At 73.3% G+C, this 18377-nt stretch overlaps 1 protein-coding gene across 2 annotated transcripts; it reads right to left on the bottom strand.

The window, feature by feature from the left end:
• Window positions 1-86: 86 nt before the first annotated feature.
• Window positions 87-14129, bottom strand: ZFR2 (zinc finger RNA binding protein 2). Of its 2 annotated transcripts, none has more exons than XM_051829008.3 (17): window positions 13978-14129; window positions 9357-9474; window positions 8883-9012; window positions 8343-8506; window positions 5179-5299; window positions 4727-4869; window positions 4179-4298; window positions 3842-3981; window positions 3325-3448; window positions 3000-3172; window positions 2599-2770; window positions 2283-2421; window positions 1900-2000; window positions 1714-1809; window positions 1037-1148; window positions 812-909; window positions 87-717 (listed from the first exon to the last, which is right to left on the bottom strand). In XM_051829008.3, the coding sequence occupies exons 1-17, from the start codon at window positions 14010-14012 to the stop codon at window positions 532-534; spliced, it is 2172 nt and encodes a 723-aa protein (XP_051684968.3). In that variant the 5' UTR covers window positions 14013-14129; the 3' UTR covers window positions 87-531. The 2 variants fall into 2 exon arrangements, with proteins under 2 accessions (XP_051684968.3, XP_051684969.3); XM_051829009.3 differs by lacking the exon at window positions 13978-14129 and adding an exon at window positions 13156-13178.
• Window positions 14130-18377: the final 4248 nt, after the last annotated feature.

Genomic DNA, 18377 nt, shown 5'->3' with positions numbered 1-18377 from the left:
GCCCGACTTGCAGCGAGGACAGGGACAGCCCCGGGCAGAGCCCCTGGACTCCCCCCGACCCAGCCCAGCCCGCACACAGCGCACGGTGGCGGCTGAAGACGTCTCCTTTATTGCCCCGGCCCCCGGGAGCCGCCGGGCCCTGTCTCAGGGTGGACCCTGTCCCAGGGTGGGCCCGCATGCGCGTCCCCGGGGCCAGGAACGCTCGCGAGGGGCGGCCGTGCCCGCAGCGGGGCGGGAGCTCCCGCCCTGGGCAGCCCTGACCTCCAAGGCACTCGGCGGTGCGGGGTGGGGCCCGGCCCGCGTCCTCCCCCGGCCTCAGCCACCCCACCCCGGGGCAGGGCGGTGGCTGCGCCCCTCATGGCGAGTCCGCGCCGGGCAGGGGGCAGGGCAGGCACGCAGGGGCCCGGGCAGGTGCCGCGTCTCCCGGGCGAAGCGCGAGCGTTGAGAAGAGCCGGGGGCGGGGCGGGGGCGGGGCCAGTGTCGGGGGCGGGGCCAGTGTCGGGGGCGGGGCCGGTCGGGCGGTTGGTTGGCTCAGGCGAGGCCCTGCGCGCCGGGCCGGCCGCGCTTCTTGTCGGCGTTGGCGGCGGCCTCCCTCGCCTTGCTGGCCTCGCGCTCCCTCTTGCGGAAGCGGACGCCGGGCCTCCTCTTGGGCAGCGGCAGCGGCTCCATGCCCAGGACCTTGTGTATCTGGCGGAAGACCAGCATGCGCAGCGCGTGCTGCGGGGGCGCGCCGTCAGGGCTGGGGGCGGGGGCGGGGGCAGGGGCGGGGGCGGCCGCCTGCACCCCGGCCCCGCCCCGGCGCGCCGCCTACCTGTGCGCTGGCCGTCACGTCCTCGCGCTGCTGCGCCGTCATGGGCTCCAGGGCGTCCATCGGGTCCTTCTCGCAGGGGTCCTGCAGCCCGGGGCCGTCTTCACCGGGGAGGGGGCGGCAGGGAGAGCGAAACCGGTGACTGCGCGTGCGCGGGACCCCCTAACCCCCCCCCCCGCGGTCACTGAGAACCACTCGGAGCCCCGGCCGCGCCCACCCCGCGCTGACCTGCGAGCAGCGTCCCGGTGGCCACGTACTCCAGCACGCGGCGCATGGCGTCGCCGGGGCTCAGGGGCCTGGTGGCGCTGCTCAGAGCCCTCTCCACCAGCAGCTCCATGGCCTGGGGGGAGGGGGCGGGCTCGAGGGGCAGCGCGGGGAGGGGCCCTGGGCGCTCCTCCCGGGGACAGGGCGGCCACTGCACGCGCCTCGTGTACCCCGCCCAGGGCCCCTCTCCCGCAGGGCCCCCCAGGGCACCAGAGGTGGTGGTGGGGCCGGGGGCGGTGCTGCCGCGGCCGCGGTCTCGCATGCCAGGGCAGAAGCAGGAGCTGGGACAGCGTGCGTGGGGCAGGCCCCTGGGAGGGGGTGGGGCTGGGGGCCGGTGCGCACGCGCCCAGGGAGGGTGCAAGGACAGACGGGCACACACTGTCCCCAGGAAGACAGGGCCGGCCTCGTCGTCCCCCGCCCCAGGAGGGGCTCGGGCCGACTGACGGTGCTGGTCGGGGCGACCCCGAGGCCAGCGTGGAGCCCGGATGGGGCCAGCTCTGGGCAGGGTCTGCGCACCTCCGTGGCTGCCACGGTGAGGTCCAGGGCCGCCACAGGGGCTGTGGCTGGAGGCCCCACCCCGACCCTCTTACCCCGGGCGGCAGGGCGCCCTTCCCCGTGGGCACGCCCCTCCCCCGCCTTACCCAGGGCGGCAGGGCCCCCCAGGTGGGCACGCGCTGGCACAGGTCCCGCAGCACCCTCATGACGACCACACACGGCTCCAGACCGCTGGCCCGGGCCTGCGGGGAAGCAGCGTGAGCCGGGCCGGGCCGGGCCGGGCCCCGCCGCAGGGGCAGCCGCACCCCCCTCCCGCGGGCGGGGCCGCCGACCTGGAACCACTTGGCGCGGCGCAGGGCGGCCAGGGACTCGAGGCACGTCTCGGCGCTCAGCAGGTCTCGGGGTTCCGGCTGGGGCGCCGCGGGCTCCGCTCCTGGGGAGACGCCCCACGCCCCGCTCAGCCGCCGCACGCACACAGGCCTGACTCCGCAGGCCGCCAGCAGCCCAGCGCGGGCCTCGGCTCCCCGGCCCCACCCCGTCTCCCACAGACCGGCCAGCCCAGCCCGAAGGCGCAGGCCGAGCCCCGGCGGATGGAGGGGACGGCGGGCTGGGACCCGGAGACTTCTAGAACGAGCCGGGCCGGGACTGGCTTCCCTCGGGCTCCTCCGGCCCCCCCCCGGACCGCGCCCCGGGCAGGTGGCACGCGGGGCCGCACCTGCGTCCGCGGAGGAATCCTCTCGCACGAGCGGCGAGGTGACCGCCACGGAGACCTGCATCCGGGGCTCTTCGCAGGAGGAGATGATGATGTTGGCGTCAGGGTCAGAGGACACCTCGTACTTGTCCTCGGCCACCACCTGCAGGGCGGCGCACGGTCACCCCACAAGCCTCCCCCAGGCCTCCACCTGGGCGGGGACCCAGACCCCGCGCCAGCGCCAGCACCTCCCCAGACGCGGAGACGCTGGACCGAAGGCCGGCGCTGCCCCACGGGAGTGCCCGCCCCCGCCGTGCCTGCCCGCCCCACGCGCGCTCACCAGCAGCGTCCGGGGCAGCAGCTCGGCGATCCTGCGCAGCAGCGTGTGCGTGGGCTTCTCCGAGCACAGCAGGGTCAGCTGCACCCTCCGGTCCCCCCGCAGCAGGAGGCCCTTGGCCAGCGCGCCCACGCGCATGACGCCTTTCAGCACGCGGGCAGACGGCGCGATGGCGCTGCGGGACAGAGGGCTGCTGGGGGCCCGCTCGGAGGCGCTGGGGGGGGCAACTGTGCTCCTGGGGAGGGGGAGGCGCTGGGGGGGGACTGTGCCCCTGGGGGAGGTGCTGGGGGCCCCGCAGAGGGCGGTTTGGGGACGCAGCCGCCACCCCGGCCCCCGGCGCTCAGGGCTCCGCCGTCATCAGCTGGGGGGGGGGTGTGCCGGCCGCCCCCTGCAGGCACCCTCACCTGTACTGGCCGCCGCCCTCCTCGCGGGCCAGCGTGTCCGACACCAGCTTGAGGGCCTGCTCCGTGTGCGCCACGGCCCTCTGCACGGCCAGCAGCTCCTCCTCGGTGGGGTAGATGATGGAGTGCTTGAACAGCACGTACCGGTCGTTGCTGGTCTGCGGCCGCCAGCCGGGCTGCGGGCACAGGCGCGGCGGTGTAGCCAGGCAGCGCTGCGGGGCCGCTCGCCGCAGCGCGGGCCACACCGGGGAAGGGGCCCCACGTCAGGATGCAGGGGGCGGCCCACACGCTCTCTAGGTCTCCCAGCACCCACCGAGCACCCACCCACCGGAAACGGGGAGGCCCCGGGCCTGCCCATGAGCGGTGGGGGCGGCCAGTCCGGCGGCAGGTGCGGTGGCTCCTCGTCTGGGGGCGGCGGCTCCTCCGGCCACCTGCCGCGCGCTTCGTAGCACCTGCGGACCCAGGTGGGGACAGGTGAGGGCAGCGCCGGCCTGGTGGATGCCCAGGGCCTGAGCCCCGCCCACCCCTCGGCGACCCGGGCCCACGCTGTCGCTTAGCCCCAGGAGGAGTGACCACTGGGCGCTGCTGGGGCTGGCCAGCGTCCCCCAGGGGCACGAGGCCCAGGCCCCTCAGATCTGCCGCTGTGTTAGCCGCGGGCCCCGCGCAGGGGACAGGAAGGCCAGCACTGCTGTGGCGGCCTGCGGGAGTCCCCAGCCGCACAGGACCGCGTCCGCCACCGGGTGCTGGGAACCGGGGTGCAGCAAGGCCGCCCCCGGGCGCCGCCCACCCCGGGCCCTTCACGCGTGCGCGGGGCGGGGTGGCCAGGCCCCGGGGCAGCCGCACACCTGCTCTCCGCTTGCCAGCGCCGCAGCGCCTCCAGCCGCTCCCGCGCCAGGCGTCTCTGCGAGCGCAGCCGCCCCTCCAGGAGCCGGCGCAGCCGCGGGCCGGACTTGCCGGCCACGGGCAGGTCCGCGTTCACCTTTCTCTGCGGAGGGAAGGCGGGCGTGACGCCGGGCACCGGTGGGGGTGGGGGCGCGGGAGCCTGTCCCCAGGCACCGGAAAGCGGCGGGACGGACACGTGCGGAGACTGGACACGACCCGGCACCGCGCGCCTGCCCCGCCCCCGCCCCGCCCCCTCCCGCGGTGCATCAGACCTGCCCACGGCCCCCCTTCCCGACACACCCTGTACTGCAGCCGGTGCCGCCGCCCCTTCACGTGCATGTCCTTGGCCTTGGGGTTGTTGAAGCTGCACTCGCACAGCTTGCAGTAGAAGCGGATCACCTTCCCCTGGTTGTTGTACACCTGCGGCACAGCCCGGCTGAGCCCCTGCGAGGGCCGCCCCGCCCCGCCCCGCCCCGCCCCCACCGCGGCCCTGCCCCACCCCACACCCAGGCCAGCGGGCCCCGCCCCCCGCCCAGGCCCCGCCCCTTCCTTCTGCTGCCCCCCACGGGGTCCCCAGTGGCGAGAGCCTGCAGGGAGGGCGCTGAGCCTGCTGAACCCGGGCGTGCACGTCAGGCTGGCCGACCCGCCTGCCCGCTCCGCGTCACCGGGCGCTCGCTGGAAGGCCGGCCCGAGAACGCCCCTCCCGAGGGGACAGGATGGCCCTGGGACGCCCCCCAGTCTCCCTGGCACCCGGGTCAGCTCCAGCGGGCTGCCCTCCGGGCGGAGGGGCGGGGCGGGACTGCCAACCTCAGGGGAGACCTGCACGCGTGCCCCCAGCCCTGACCCACCTCATCCACGTAGTCCGGGCCCACCGCCTGCGGTTCCTGCTGGCCAGCGGAGCCTCCCTGGGCCGGCGGGGCTTCCGGTGCCTTGGACCTGGGGCAGGCCTTCCCCTGCTGTCCGCTGCTGGCTGCCTTCGGCTCAGGAGGTCCTGAGGGGACCCTGTGGCGGTCACTGCCCCAGGCCCCCCACCCTGCTGCCACCAAGGCCGAGAGCAAACCCAGGTGGCCCCCGGCCAGCGCAGGAAGGCAGGCCGCGGCCGGACCCCGAGTCCCAGCCCTGGGGAGGTGGGGCAGCCCGCACCCACCCCACCTGCGGGTTCCAGGGCTCAGTGTGGGCCCCGCGGCCCTGCCCTGCGCCATCAGGCCCTCTCCCGGGACAATGGGGTCTCTCGCAGGGGCCCGCCCACTCCTGGGGCACCGACTGCGGTAGTCGGGGTGCGGGGGGGGGGGTCACGTACCCGCCGGCTCGGCCTCCGTGCCGCTCTCTGGGGCGGGGGCAGCCTGGGCCGCGCCGGAGCTGCTTGGTGCCCCTTCCGAGGCGGGGAGCGGCTTCCCTGGCTTCGCGAGCGGCTTGGGGACCTGCGAGAGACCAGCCCCTCGGTCAGGGCCACCTCGGGCCTGCGGGCCACGCGGCTCCAGCGCCCGGGACTGCTTCTGCGGGACGCAGCGGTGTGGACGGACGTGCGCTTAGGGCTGCGAGCCAGGACACGGCCACAGCAGAGCGACCCGTGGCGGGCGGCAGACACCAGGGGAACCCCGTGTCCGCGCCAGGACTCTGGCCGCACGACGGCGCCTCCCAGGCTGCCGGCCAGCATGGTCCACGCCACACGGGGCCAGCCTGCGGCCGAGCAGTACCGCGTTCGTGGCCGAGGCCCAGCCCTGCCTGACCGCAGACCCCGGGAGGCGGCGGGGACGGCGCCAGCCCGCGGCAGAGCTGGCCCCAGTCCAGTCCCTCGCGCAGGGAGCGCCCAGGGTCCCTCCAATCACTAGGTAACATGCAGACAGCAGCCGGGGGGACGCTCCCAGCAGGCTTGGGGGGCACTGAGCCGCTCTGCGGGAGGCGGGCAGCACCCATGGGCGCTGGGCCGAGGCTGCCGTCTCCACGTCCCCAGCTGGCCACCGCGCACCCGCTGGCTCTGTGTCCAGTGCTCCGCCCCAGGCCTGGGTCTCCCCGCTGTCCGCCCTGGCGCACCGGCCTCAGGGCAGCTGGGGAGAGGACCTGGGCCTGCGTCCAGGCAGGTGAGGCCCACGAGGGCAAGGGCAGGGGGCCGCGTTCCACGGGGGAGGGGGGCTCAGTACGTGGGGAGGACAGGGGGGACCGGCCAGAGGTGACCTTGCACGTCATTGTTTTCCTTTTCTTTCTTTTCTAAGATTTGTTTGAAAGGCAAAGTTACAGAGAGGCAGAGGCAGAGGCAGAGAGAGAGAGAGAGAGGGAGGGAGGGAGGGAGGGAGGGAGGGAGGGAGGGAGAGGGAGAGGGAGGGAGGGAGGGAGGGGGAGAGAGAGGGAGGGAGGGAAGGAGGGAGAGAGAGAGGGAGGGAGGGAGGGAGGGGGAGAGAGAGGGAGGGAGGGAGGGAGGGAGAGAGGGAGGGAGGGAGAGAGGGAGGGAGAGAGAGAGAGAGGGAGGGAGGGAGGGAGAGAGAGAGAGGGAGAAGGAGAGAGAGGTCTTCTATCCACCGGGTCACGCCCCAGATGGCCACAGTGGCTGCAGCTGCGCCAATCTGAAGCCAGGAGCTCCATCCGGGTCTCCCACACGGGTGCAGGGCCCGAGGACCTGGGCCGGAAGTGGAGCAGCCGGGACTTGAACCGGCGCCCCTGTGGGGTGCGGGCCTGCAGGGGCGGCTCTGCCCGCTGCGCCACACGCCGGCCCTTCTTGCAGGCCTTCCAACAGCACAGGAGATGCTGCATCAGGCTACAGACCCCTGCCCTCAGCGAGCGTGCGGGGGGGGGGGGTCCTTCTCCCAGACCTGGTGCTTCTGCACAGTGAGCAGGGGCCGGGGGCAGGGCAGGCTGGGCCCCACGTGGCGTGGGGGCTCGGGAGGGACGGCTCCAGGCCCTGGCACACAGGCCGCAGGGCAGCTGCACCCCGCCGGCCCTTCCACGTGCGCCCAGCAGGTCCAGGCGCTGCCCCGGGTTCCGTCTGGGCGCGAGGTGGGAGGGTCAGCGGACCTGCAGCCGGCCGCACACCCAGCTCCTCCCCTTCTCTACAAAGCAGCCGGGGCGGCTGTGACAGGGAGCGGGAGGCGGCGGCGACCACTGGGCCCCCAGTGCCTGCAGGTGCCCAGACGGAGTGGACAAGCCTCACAGAGAACCCCGCCAACTCGGCAGAGCCGCGCGCACAGCGCCCACAGGCCTCCAGGCTGCGCATGGCCTCGCTCAGGGCCAACACCAGAGTGCGTGCCCACGACACCCAGCCTCGGCCTCTCTGGGGGGTGCGTGCCCACGACACCCAGCCTCGGCCTCTCCCGGGGGGTGCGTGCCCACGACACCCAGCCTCGGCCTCTCCAGGGGGCGCGTGCCCACAGGACCCAGCCTCGGCCTCTCCTGGGGGGCGCGTGCCCACAGGACCCAGCCTCGGCCTCTCTGGGGGGTGCGTGCCCACGACACCCAGCCTCGGCCTCTCCAGGGGGCGCGTGCCCACGACACCCAGCCTCGGCCTCTCTGGGGGGCGCGTGCCCACAGGACCCAGCCCGGCCCCCCCGGGAGGGTACAGAGGCGGGGGCCAGCCTGCCGGGCGGAGGCAGCCGGTCTGCCCCAACCCCTGGGAGTCCCAAGCACACACAGGGGGACCTCAAAACGCTCGTGGAGGGCCGGACTGTGGCACAGCAGGTTAAGCCGCCACCGCGGGCCAGCGTCCCACTCGGCCCCGGCCCGAGTCCCGGCTGCTGCACTGCCGCTCCAGCTCCCTGCTCATGCGCCTGGGAAGGCGGCAGAAGACGGCCTGAGTCCCGCGTCCCCGCCACCACGTGGGAGACCCGGAGGCAGCTCCTGGCTTCTGCCTGGCCCAGTCCCGACCATTGTGGCCATCTGGGGAGGGAGCCACGACAGAGCCCCCCCCCCCCCCCGTCTCTCCCTCCCTAACTCTGCCTTTCAGGCTCTCTAACGAGGAAGCGCGTGGAGAACGGAATCGCAGGGTGCAAGTCTGGCCTCCGAGCCCGGCGCTCTTCCCCAAGTTCCCACAGGCCATTCCACAAACCAACGACGCGACCCGCTGCGCCCAGACTGCTCCGCGCTGCTGGGACCGCCACGGGCACTGGTCTGCGCACGAGAACAAGGCCCGGCCAGCCGATCGCCCCACACGGCGACAGCACCAGGCAGGCAGAGGCCAGGCCCGCAGAGGGGCGCTGCGCAGAGCCGGGAGGTCCTGGCACGGTCTCCCTCCGTTCGCTCTGCCTTCCAGACATGCAGTTCTTAAAGACGGAACCACAACGCAGGGCCCCGGCAGTCCCGCCCCAGGCCCCGCCCCTCCCGGTGGGCAGGTGGGCAGCCCTTCCCCGGGAGCCCCACCCGACGGGCTCGTAGCCCCAGCGAGGGCACGCCCCCCAGAGGCCGTGCGCGGCCCAGTCCACACCAGGTGACAGCGTGGGGCAGGGTCCCCGGGGCTCGCCCACCGAAGCAGCTGACCTTGTTGAGAGCACAGGCGCGGGGCTGGGGCTGCCTGGGGGTCCTGGGCTGCTGCGCAGGGCCGGCCTCGGGGCTGCCTTCCGCGCCGTCACAGGGCGGCTCTGGGCCAGGCGGCGGCCAGCAGGGGCTGGCTGCGGAGCCCACGGGCGGCGCATCTCCGGGTCCTGCGGGCAGAGAGGGGCGGAGCTTCACCCAGGAGGGACAGACGCTGTGGGAGGCCGTGGGAGGCGTGGCCCGAAGACAAGGGACGGACACGTGGCTTTGCCTTCAGGGACCACCGTGCAACGTGCTGGACGGTGAAGCCCAGGGGCCGGACAGTGAGGGGCCCCCAACCTCGAGCCCGGGCTGTGGGCGCCTGGACGAGCCCTGGGCAGCGGAAGTCACCGTCCCACCCCGGGAGGCCTGGGCTCCACCCCCTCAGCCCAGGCCTGCACCTGCGGGGCGCGGGGCCCGCCGAGGAGCGCCTGGGACTCCAGCCGGAGGCGGGGACGAGCCCGCGCCCCGCGCCCCGCGCCCCGCACCGGGCAGGCAAATACCCACCCGGCTGGCAGAGTGAGTCCTCGGGGCCTGTGAGCCGGGGCTGGCGGGCGGCAGATGGGCAGCCCTGCTCGTCCCCGAGGCTCCTGGCGGCTGGCGACTGACCACAGCTGTCAGTGTCCTGCGTGAGGGTCTGCGAGAGAGAGAGAGAGAGAGAGAGAGAGAGAGAGAGTCAGTGACGGGCGAGCCGACACCTGCCCGCACCCCGCACCACTGTTCCCCAGCGCTGGGCCTGCTGGGGAGAGAGGTCGGGGGAGGAGCCAGGCGGAAGTCCTGGGGGCTGGCAGGGGCATGGACAGTACAGGGGGAAGGAAGAGGCTGGGCCCTGCGGACGGCAGCCAAGGGGTGGCCACAGTCGGCGTGGGAATGCAGCGGCCAGGCCCACAGGCCGTGCCCCGTGGGCGCCGCCCCCCACTCCCGTCTGGAGGCGGGGACACGCGGGCTCCTGGCCGTGGGTGCGAGACGCTCGGCAGGTACCTGGCAGCCGGATGCACCGGTGGGTGCAGGCTCTGGGCCTGAGCAGGACGGGGCAGCCGCGGGGCTGACGCTGGGGCCTGTCCCGGGGTCCGGCTGCGCGGCCATGGGAGGCTGGGAGCTGGAAGCACACGACACAGGGCAGGCGGGTGAGACGCCGGGCCAGGCCACGACAGGCGGGGGGGGGGGGGGCGCCACCGTGCCCAGCCTACGGATGAGGCGACGGAGGCACCGGTGCGGAAGGGGTCAGCCCATCGGCGGCTTCGCTACCTGAGCATCAACCCCACATCGCGGGAATTTAAACGTCGGTTCTACTTATTTGAGTCACAGAGCTGGCCGGGCCAAGGCAACCGCAGGCGGGCTCGGAGCTCGAGCCCCAGACGGGCACTGCTCTTGGGACAAGGGGTCCACCACGGAGGTGGGCACAGGCCTCTGGAGAGGGGCCGCTCTCGGCCGCCAGCAGCGAGTGACCACGGGGCAGCGCCGCATGGCCGCCCCCACGGACCAAACCCCGTGCCGACCCCAGGCACGCCTGCCCCTGTAACGTCACTGGCGCTTCCTGTCCTTTCTTTTTTTCTTTTTTTTTTTTTTGCCAGGCAGAGTTAGACAGTGAAAGAGAGACAGAGAGAAAGATCTTCCTTCTGTTGGTTCACCCCCCAAAACGGCCGCTACTGCCAGCACACCGCGCTGATCCGATGGCAGGAGCCAGGTGCTTCTCCTGGTCTCCCATGTGGGTGCAGGGCCCAAGCACCTGGGCCATCCTCCACTGCACTCCCGGGCCACAGCAGAGAGCTGGCCTGGAAGAGGGGCAACCGGGACAGAATCCGGCACCCGACCGGGACTAGAACTGGTGCCCATATGGGATGCTGGTGCCGCAGGCAGAGGATTAGCCTACAGTGCCACAGCACCAGCCCTTCTTTTTGTTTTCGTTTTTTGTTAAGATTTATTCATTTGATGGGGCCGGCGCTGTGGTGCAGCGGGGAAAGCCACCGCCAGCAGCGCCAGCATCCCACATGGGTGCCGGTTCGAGTCCCGGCTGCTCCACTTCTGATCCAGCTCTCTGCTGTGGCCTGGGAAAGTCCTGGGGCCCCTGCACCCTCATGGGAGACCAGAAAGAAGCTCCGGGCTCCTGGCTTCAGATCTGCCCAGCTCCGGCCGTTGCGGCCAACTGGGGAGTGAACCAGCGGATGGAGACCTCTCTCTCTAACTCTGCCTTTCAAATAAATAAATAATTCTTAAAAAAAAAAAAAAAAAAAAAAAAAAAAGCACATTCCAGGCCACAGCACCTGCGAGGGCTGGACGCTGTGCGTCCCAGGGCTCCGGCGTGGGCCGCGCGGTCCCAGCGTGGCAGCACCGGGAGGCGGCCCTGGAGGGGGCGCGGGGAGCTCCGCGTGCGCAGGTGGGCACGCAGCACCCTGCTCCTCGGGACGCCCCCCACCGCTGCGGCCCGGCTCCAGCCCTGGCGCCTCCACTTCCCACCCAGTGCCCGGCTGACCCAGACCCTGGGAAGCGGCAGGGACGGCCCGTCTCCGCCTGGGAGAGCAGATGGAGCGCCGGCTCCCGGGTCAGCCTGCTCAGCCCCGGCTGTTGCAGCCGCTCTGGGGAAGGAACCAGCAGGCAGAAGCTCGCTCTCGCTCTCACTCTCCCTCCCCCCCTCGCTCTCTCTGCTGCGAGACACTCAGAGGGGGAGGGCAGGGCTGGGCGATGAGGACCAGGCAGGGCCCCCCGCCCCCACCTGGCCTCCCCGCGGGCGGGGGTCCCGGGGCCGCCCTCCGCCCTCCGCCCTCTGCCCCCTGCCCTCTGCCCCCTGGCGCTGCTCAGCGCGCTCTGGCATTTTCAGACCCTGACAAAAGCGGGGCCTCCGCGCGGCAACACGAGCACCTCTGGTCCCCGGGGGAGGGGGAGGGCAGGTCCCAGGGCGAGGACGGGACGGCCCGGGGGCCTGAGGGCGGGCCCTGCGGTGTCTGGGGGAGGCCACGTCCCTGCTGATGCGCCGGGGGGCCGCACCACCTGCGCAGGAGACCCGGATGGAGCCCCTGGCTCCTGGCTCTGCCTGGCCTGGCCCAGCCCTGGCCGCTGTGGCCACGCGGGGAGTGACCCAGCAGGCCACGGGCGTCCCGGCTGCTCCACGCCCAGCCCAGCCCTGGCTGACGGCCCTGGGGAGACCGGGCAGCCCCTGGCCCGGCTCAGCCTGGCCTGGACCCCGCGGCGGCTGCCGTTTGGGGGTGGGTGAGGCAGAGGCAGCTCTCGCTCCGCCTTTCACAGACAGACCGGGGCAGTGCCCGCCCGAGACGGACGCCTGCTGGACACCTGCTCCCGCCGCTGCACCTCCCAGCGTCCCCAACTCGGGCGCGCACCCCAAAGCGGAGCGGGGCGAGCACTTCCGGTACGGACTCAGGAGCGACTGCGGGGGCGGGGCGGCGCACAAGCGAGGGGGCGCTCGGGACCTCAGGACGGAAGCCCACTCACCCCCATCCGGCGCGCACCACTAGCCCTGCAGAGACCCCCACTCCCCAGGCCACAGGAACCAAGGCCGAGGCGGCCAGGCCCTGCTCTCGGGTCTGTCCCAGCAGTTGGTTTCAGAAGCGCCCGGCTGCAGGGCAGCCGAGGCCGGGGACACAGCCGGAGGCCGGCACTCCGGGATCACGCAGCGCGGAGCGAGCCCGGGGCCCAGCCAGAGGCGGCAGGAACGAGACGCCCCCGCGCGCTCGCCGGGCAGAGGCGGCCGGAGCCGAGAACACCGCCGGACCTCAGGGAACAGCAGGGCTCAGGCACCAGACAGCGGCTACAGTCCAGCCGGGCCCTGCAACCACGGAACGCGGTGCCCCGGTCCACGTGCTCTGTCCCCTCTGAATTCCACCCTGAAACTCCCTGCCCCCACGACAGGCGGGAAGAGCGCGCGCAGGGCCGCGGCTGCGCGTCAGGTCTGGGGGTCCGCGGGGCGAGGCCTCCGGAGCCCCCGGCCCTCCACGGCCGAGCCACAGCGACCACGTTCCTGCGTGTCTCGCCCGTGGACGTGTGCTCGACTGAGCTATTCGAAGGCAGGGGAGGTCGCCCACCCGCTGTTCACCCCAAATGCCCACAACAGCCAGGGTGGGGCGGGGCTGTGCCAGGTGCTCCATCCGCGCCCCCGCGTGCGCGGCCAGAACCGGCCCCGGGCACCCGCCGGGAGCTGCGGCAGCGCAGCCGGGAGGGACAGCGGCGGCTGCCCGGTCACCGCCCCCGCGCCCCTGCCCGCGTCCCGATCACCGCCCCCGTGCCCCTGCCCGTGTCCCGGTCACCGCCGCCTCCCCCTGCCCTCGTCCAGGTCACCGCCGCCCCCTGCCCTCGTCCAGGTCACCGCCGCCGCACCCCTGCCCTCTTCCCGGTCACCGCCGCCGCGCCCCTGCCCACGTCCCGGTCACCGCCGCCTCCCCCCTGCCCTCGTCCAGGTCACCGCCGCCCCCCTGCCCGCGTCCAGGTCACCGCCGCCACCCCCCTGCCCACGTCCAGGTCACCGCCGCCACACCCCTGCCCTCGTCCCGGTCACCGCCGCCGCGCCCCTGCCCACGTCCCGGTCACCGCCGCCGCGCCCCTGCCCTTGTCCAGGTCACCGCCGCCTCCCCCCTACCCACGTCCAGGTCACCGCCGCCTCCCCCCTGCCCACGTCCCGGTCACCGCCGCCTCCCCCCTGCCCTCGTCCAGGTCACCGCCTCCCCCCTGCCCTGGTCCCGGTCACCGCCGCCGGCCCCCTGCCCACGTCCAGGTCACCGCCACCGCCCCCTGCCCACGTCCCGGTCACCGCTGCCGCGCCCCTGCCCACCTGAGACCCGTGCGCGCTCAGTACAGCAGCGGCCAGCGCGGGACGACACCTGGGCGCCAGCACCCCTGCCCGGGGTCCGCGAGTCCACAGGAAAGCGCGCAGCAGGGCGGCGGGCACCGGGCAGGGGGGTCACCGCTGACGCCCCTCCCCCCCACGCCTGAAACCCGAGCGCTGGCCTCGGCGCCCCTCCGACGGGCACACCGACTCGGGCGGGGGGTCCCCTCCCCCAGGGCCGGAAGCACCCAGGGCCGGAAGCACCAGGGCCGGAGGCGGGCCGGAGGCGGGCGCTGCGGAGACCCACGCGGCCGGGCACTCCGGGCCCGGCGGCTCCCGCCCGCGGAGCGCACCCCGGGGAGGCAGTGCGGGCCCAGCCACCCACGTGGGAGCCTGCGCTGAGTTCCCGGGGCACGGGGCGCCCATGTCCCTCCAAGCTGATTCAGTTCAGCCTGGGCAGCGGCCTTGCCCGCGCCGAGCCCCTCTCCCCGCCCAGGGCTCGGGCCCCCGGCCCCCGGCCCCCCACCCCCATCCGGCCTGCCCCGAAAGCGGTCAGCGCCCCCCCGCCCCCTCCCCCGCGCCGGCTACTTCTCCTCCCCCCACCAGGGGTCGTCGTGCCCGCCTCGGCGCAGCCCCTCGGAGACCGACCCTCCCCCCGCCACGCCAGACCCAGGCCCCTCTTGGCCGTCCGGACGGGCGCCCCGGCGCCAGCCTCCCGCCCCCACGGCCCAGCCGGGCCCCACTGGCACGCCGCCTCGCCGACCCCTCGGGGCCCGGGCCGGGGGCGGGAGGCGGGCCGGCCGGGGGCGCGGCGCCGCGGGCCGTTACCTGGGCTGCGGCCCGGAACACTGACTCGCCGCCATCTTAGCGTCTTCCTCGAGCCGCCGGCCGTGACGTCACCGGCCCCGCCCCCGCGCCGCGTGCCGCCGGCGCCGCGCGGCCCGCCCCCCGCGGAAGTCGCCCCTTCCCAGCCACTCAGAGCGGCGCTTCCCCACGCAGGCCCCGTCCAGGCCGCAAAGCCCCGCCCCCTCCCGGAGCCCGCCGGCCTTTAACCACTGGGACGCGCGGCGCGGCGCGCAAGCCCCGCCCCAGGCCCCGCCTTCCGCCTAACGGCTCGGGCCCAGTGGGCGGGGCTCTGCGCCCGGGCCCCAGGCCCCGCCCCCGGCCGGCGTCCCACCTTCCTGTCGCGGTTTGGGCGGGATCTCGGGACCGCGCACCCCTGACCCGCCTGGACAGGAGCGTGGAGATGCCGGCTGCTGACCTGGTCCTTGGGGCATAAATAAATAATTTTGCGAACGAGTGTGACTCTGCGAGAGCTGCTGGCACGGACGGGGCCGCGGTTCACTCCCCAGACGCGAGCCTTGGGCGGCAGGGACCCAGGCACCCGGGCCATCACCTGCTGTCCCCGGGGTGCGCATCACAGCCGGAGCCGGCAGCGGAGCGGGCACTGGGACCCTGCGCTCCCACGCGGGGAGGGCTCCACGGGGCGGAGTAGGGGCTCCACGGGGCGGGGGGAGGGCTCCACGGGGCGGAGGGGACTCTACGGGGAAGGGGGAGGGCTCCACGGGGCCGGGTGAGGGGCCCTGCGCTCCCACGCGGGGTGAGGGCTCCGCGGGGCGGGGTGAGGGGCTCCACGGGGCGTGGGGAGGGCTCCACGGAGCGGAGTAGGGGCTCCACGGGGGGGAGGGCTCCACGGGGCGGAGGGGGCTCTACGGGGAAGGGGGAGGGCTCCACGGGGCGGGGTGAGGGGCCCTGCGCTCCCACGCGGGGTGAGGGCTCCGCGGGGCGGGGTGAGGGGCTCCCACGCGGGATGAGGACTCCACAGGGCGGGGGGAGGGCTCCCATGCAGGGGGAGGGCTCCACGGGGCAGGGGGAGGGGCTCCCACGCGGGATGAGGGCTCCACGAGGCAGGGGGAGGGCTCCCACGCGGGGTGAGGGCTCCACGGGATGGGGGAGGGCTCCCACGCGGGTGAGGGCTCCACGGGGCTGGGGGGAGGGCTCCCTCGCGGGTGAGGGCTCTACGGGGTGGGGTGAGGGCTCCACGCAGCCCTGACTGCTGCCCCTCCCGCCTGCCCCTCAGCTTCCTGACCCTGGAGGACGGGGGGGGGGGGGGGGGGGCTCAGATACAAGCAGGCGCCGCGGGGTGGGGGGCAGGCCCGGAGGGGGGTGCTCGTTCCGCTTGGACAGAGCTACGGAGACCCCACGGGCTGGGGGAGCCACGCGGGGGACCGCGCCCAGGGCCCTGTTCCATCCGTGTACTGACCCTGCGTGGCAGCAGCCTCGGACGGGAAGGTCTGGCAAACAGCGCCCCCCCCCGCCCTGGCAGAGCCCCCCCGCTAATTACACATGCCCCTCCCCCACTACACCCGGCCCCCCATTGCACACGGCCCCCTCCCCCATTACACAACAGCCCCCTCCCCACTACACATGGCCCCTCCCCCACTACACACGGCCCCCTCCCCACTACACATGGCCCCTCCCCCACTACACACGGCCCCCTCCCCCATTACACAACAGCCCCCTCCCCACCACACACGGCCCCTCCCCTGATTACAGAACAGCCCCCTCCCCCACCACACACGGCCCCTCCCCCGTTACACAGGCCCCTCCCCCATTACACGGCCCCTCCCCCGTTACACGGCCCCTCCCGGCCCCTGCCCTTCTAACAGGGACGGGCGCGGCCCCCCCCCCCCCCCGCACCAGGGCGGCGTGTTTCAGGGTCTCTGGGTTGCACAGGCTTCCTCCCTAATTGTTCTTTATCACCAGCATTGCGCTGAGTGCGCGCCACACCCAACCGCACGCAGTCCCCACGGCACAGCTCACACAGGGCGGCGGTTCCGGTGCCCGGAGCCCTCCCCCGCGTGGGAGCTCAGAGTCCCCGACCCCGCCCGTGGGGCCCTCCCCCGCGTGGGAGCGCAGCTCTGCTTCCGGCCCCGTGGGGCCCTCCCCCGCGTGGGAGCGCAGGGTCCCGACCCCGCCCTGTGGGGCCCTCCCCCGCGTGGGAGCTCAGGGTCCCCGACCCCGCCCGTGGGGCCCTCCCCCGCGTGGGAGCTCAGGGTCCCCGACCCCGCCCGTGGGGCCCTCCCCCGCGTGGGAGCGCAGGGTCCCGACCCCGCCCTATGGGGCCCTCCCCCGCGTGGGAGCTCAGGGTCCCCGACCCCGCCCGTGGGGCCCTCCCCCGCGTGGGAGCGCAGGGTCCCGACCCGGCCCGTGGGGCCCTCCCCCGCGTGGGAGCGCAGGGTCCCGACCCGGCCCGTGGGGCCCTCCCCCGCGTGGGAGCGCAGGGTCCCCGACCCGGCCCGTGGGGCCCTCCCCCGCGTGGGAGCGCAGGGTCCCCGACCCGGCCCGTGGGGCCCTCCCCCGCGTGGGAGCGCAGCTCTGCTCCCCCCCCCAGCGCCCTGCGAGGCGGTGGCGGCCCAGGCACGGGCCCTGGGAAGAAGCCCAGCCCGGGCTGTCGGGGCGTTTGGGGGTGAATGGGCGCTCGCGCGGGCTCTCGCTCTCTCTGTATGTGTGTGTCTGCCTCTAAATAAACATCTATATAACACAGACCGCAGACACGCGGAGCAGCTCGGCGCACGGCATTCAGCACCACGGGCAGCTCCTAGGGCGCCCGGCCGCCCACCCCGCCCCTCGCTGGACGAGGCCAGACGCCCTTGCCCACGCCCTGCACGGGCAGCGGCCTGGCTGTCCCCTCCCAGGGTCTCTCGGGACAGGTCCACGTCTCCAGCCAGGACGCGGGAGGCCCAGGCCCGTGGGCTCTTTCTTCCCTTTGGGACCCATGGCCCTGCGTGGGGAGCAGACCCCGTGCAGCGAGCGAGGCCACCGCCCACGCTCGGGGCCGCCGGAGGTCCCCAGAGGAGCCGGCGCGGCGCGGGGTCCCCCTGCCGCGCGCTGCCGCCCTGTGCGGAGGCAATCCCACCGTCTGGAAATTCACATTCCAGCAAGGCGAGGGGCAGAGACCAGGAGAAGTAGGAAAAGCAGCAGCCAGCCCCGTGTCGCCCGGACTCCGCGTCCCACACCAGCACCGGTTCCATCCTGGCTGCTCACCTCCCCGCTAATGCTCCCGGGAGAGAGGCCGTGACGGCCCAGGTGCTTGGGCCTCTGCCCACCCGCGTGGGAGACCCAGCTCCTGGCTTGGGCCTGGCCCAGCCCTGGCCGTTGTGGCCATTGGAGGAGTGAACCAGCAGCTGGAAGATACTTCTCTCACTCTGCCTTTCAAATAAATAAAATAAATCTTTAAAAAAATATATGGGGGCCGGTGCTGTGGCGTGGTGGGTAAAGCCCCAGCCTGCAGCGCCGGCATCCCATATGGGTGCCGGGTTCTAGTCCCGGCTGCTCCACTTCCAGTCCGGTTCCCTGCTGTGGCCTGGGAGAGCAGTGGACGATGGCCCAAGCCCTTGGGCCCCTGCACCCGCGTGGGAGACCCGGATGGAGCTCCTGGCTCCTGGCTCCGGATCAGCCCAGCTCCAGCAACCATTTGGGGAGGGACCCAGCGGGTGGAAGACCTCTCCCCTACCCTCTCTCTCTACTTCCAGACAAAGATTTACTTATGTATTTCTTTTCTTTCTTTTTTTGTTTTATTCTGAAACATGGGTAGACCCATTTATATGGGGAATTTGACACAGAAGAGAGCCAGTATTTTTTTTTTTTTTTTTTGGACAGGCAGAGTTAGACAGTGAGAGAGAGAGAGAGAGAAAGGTCTTCCTTCCGTTGGTTCACCCCCCAAATGGCCACTACTGCCGGCGCACCGCGCTGATCCGAAGCCAGGAACCAGGTTCTTCCTTCCCGTCTCCCATGGGGTGCAGGGCCCAAGCACTTGGGCCATCCTCCACTGCACTCCCTGGCCACAGCAGAGAGCTGGCCTGGAAGAGGGGCAACCGGGACAGAATCCGGCGCCCCGACCAGGACTAGAACCTGGTGTGCCGGCGCCGCAAGGCAGAGGATTAGCCTAGTGAGCCGCGGCGCCGGCCACTTAGTATTTCTTTACTTTAAACACAGAGTGACAGAGACGGAGAGTCAGAGAGGGATTTTCCATCCGCTGGTTCACTCCCCAATAGCTGTAATTGCCAGAAACTGGCCAGTCCACTGCTCTCCCAGGCCACAGCAAAGAGCTGGGTCGGAAGTGGAGCAGCTGGGACTGGAACCGGCGCCCATGTGGGATGCCGGCACTGCAGGCTGGGGCTTCACCCGCGGCGCCGCAGCGCGGGCCCCTCGGCAGGCAGCTTGCT

Source organism: Oryctolagus cuniculus, chromosome 16 (assembly GCF_051225735.1).
Source record: "Oryctolagus cuniculus isolate XC-2025 breed Fujian yellow rabbit chromosome 16, ASM5122573v1, whole genome shotgun sequence".
Classification (NCBI taxonomy): Eukaryota; Metazoa; Chordata; class Mammalia; order Lagomorpha; family Leporidae; genus Oryctolagus; species Oryctolagus cuniculus.
This window is presented reverse-complemented; position numbering and strand designations above follow the sequence as displayed.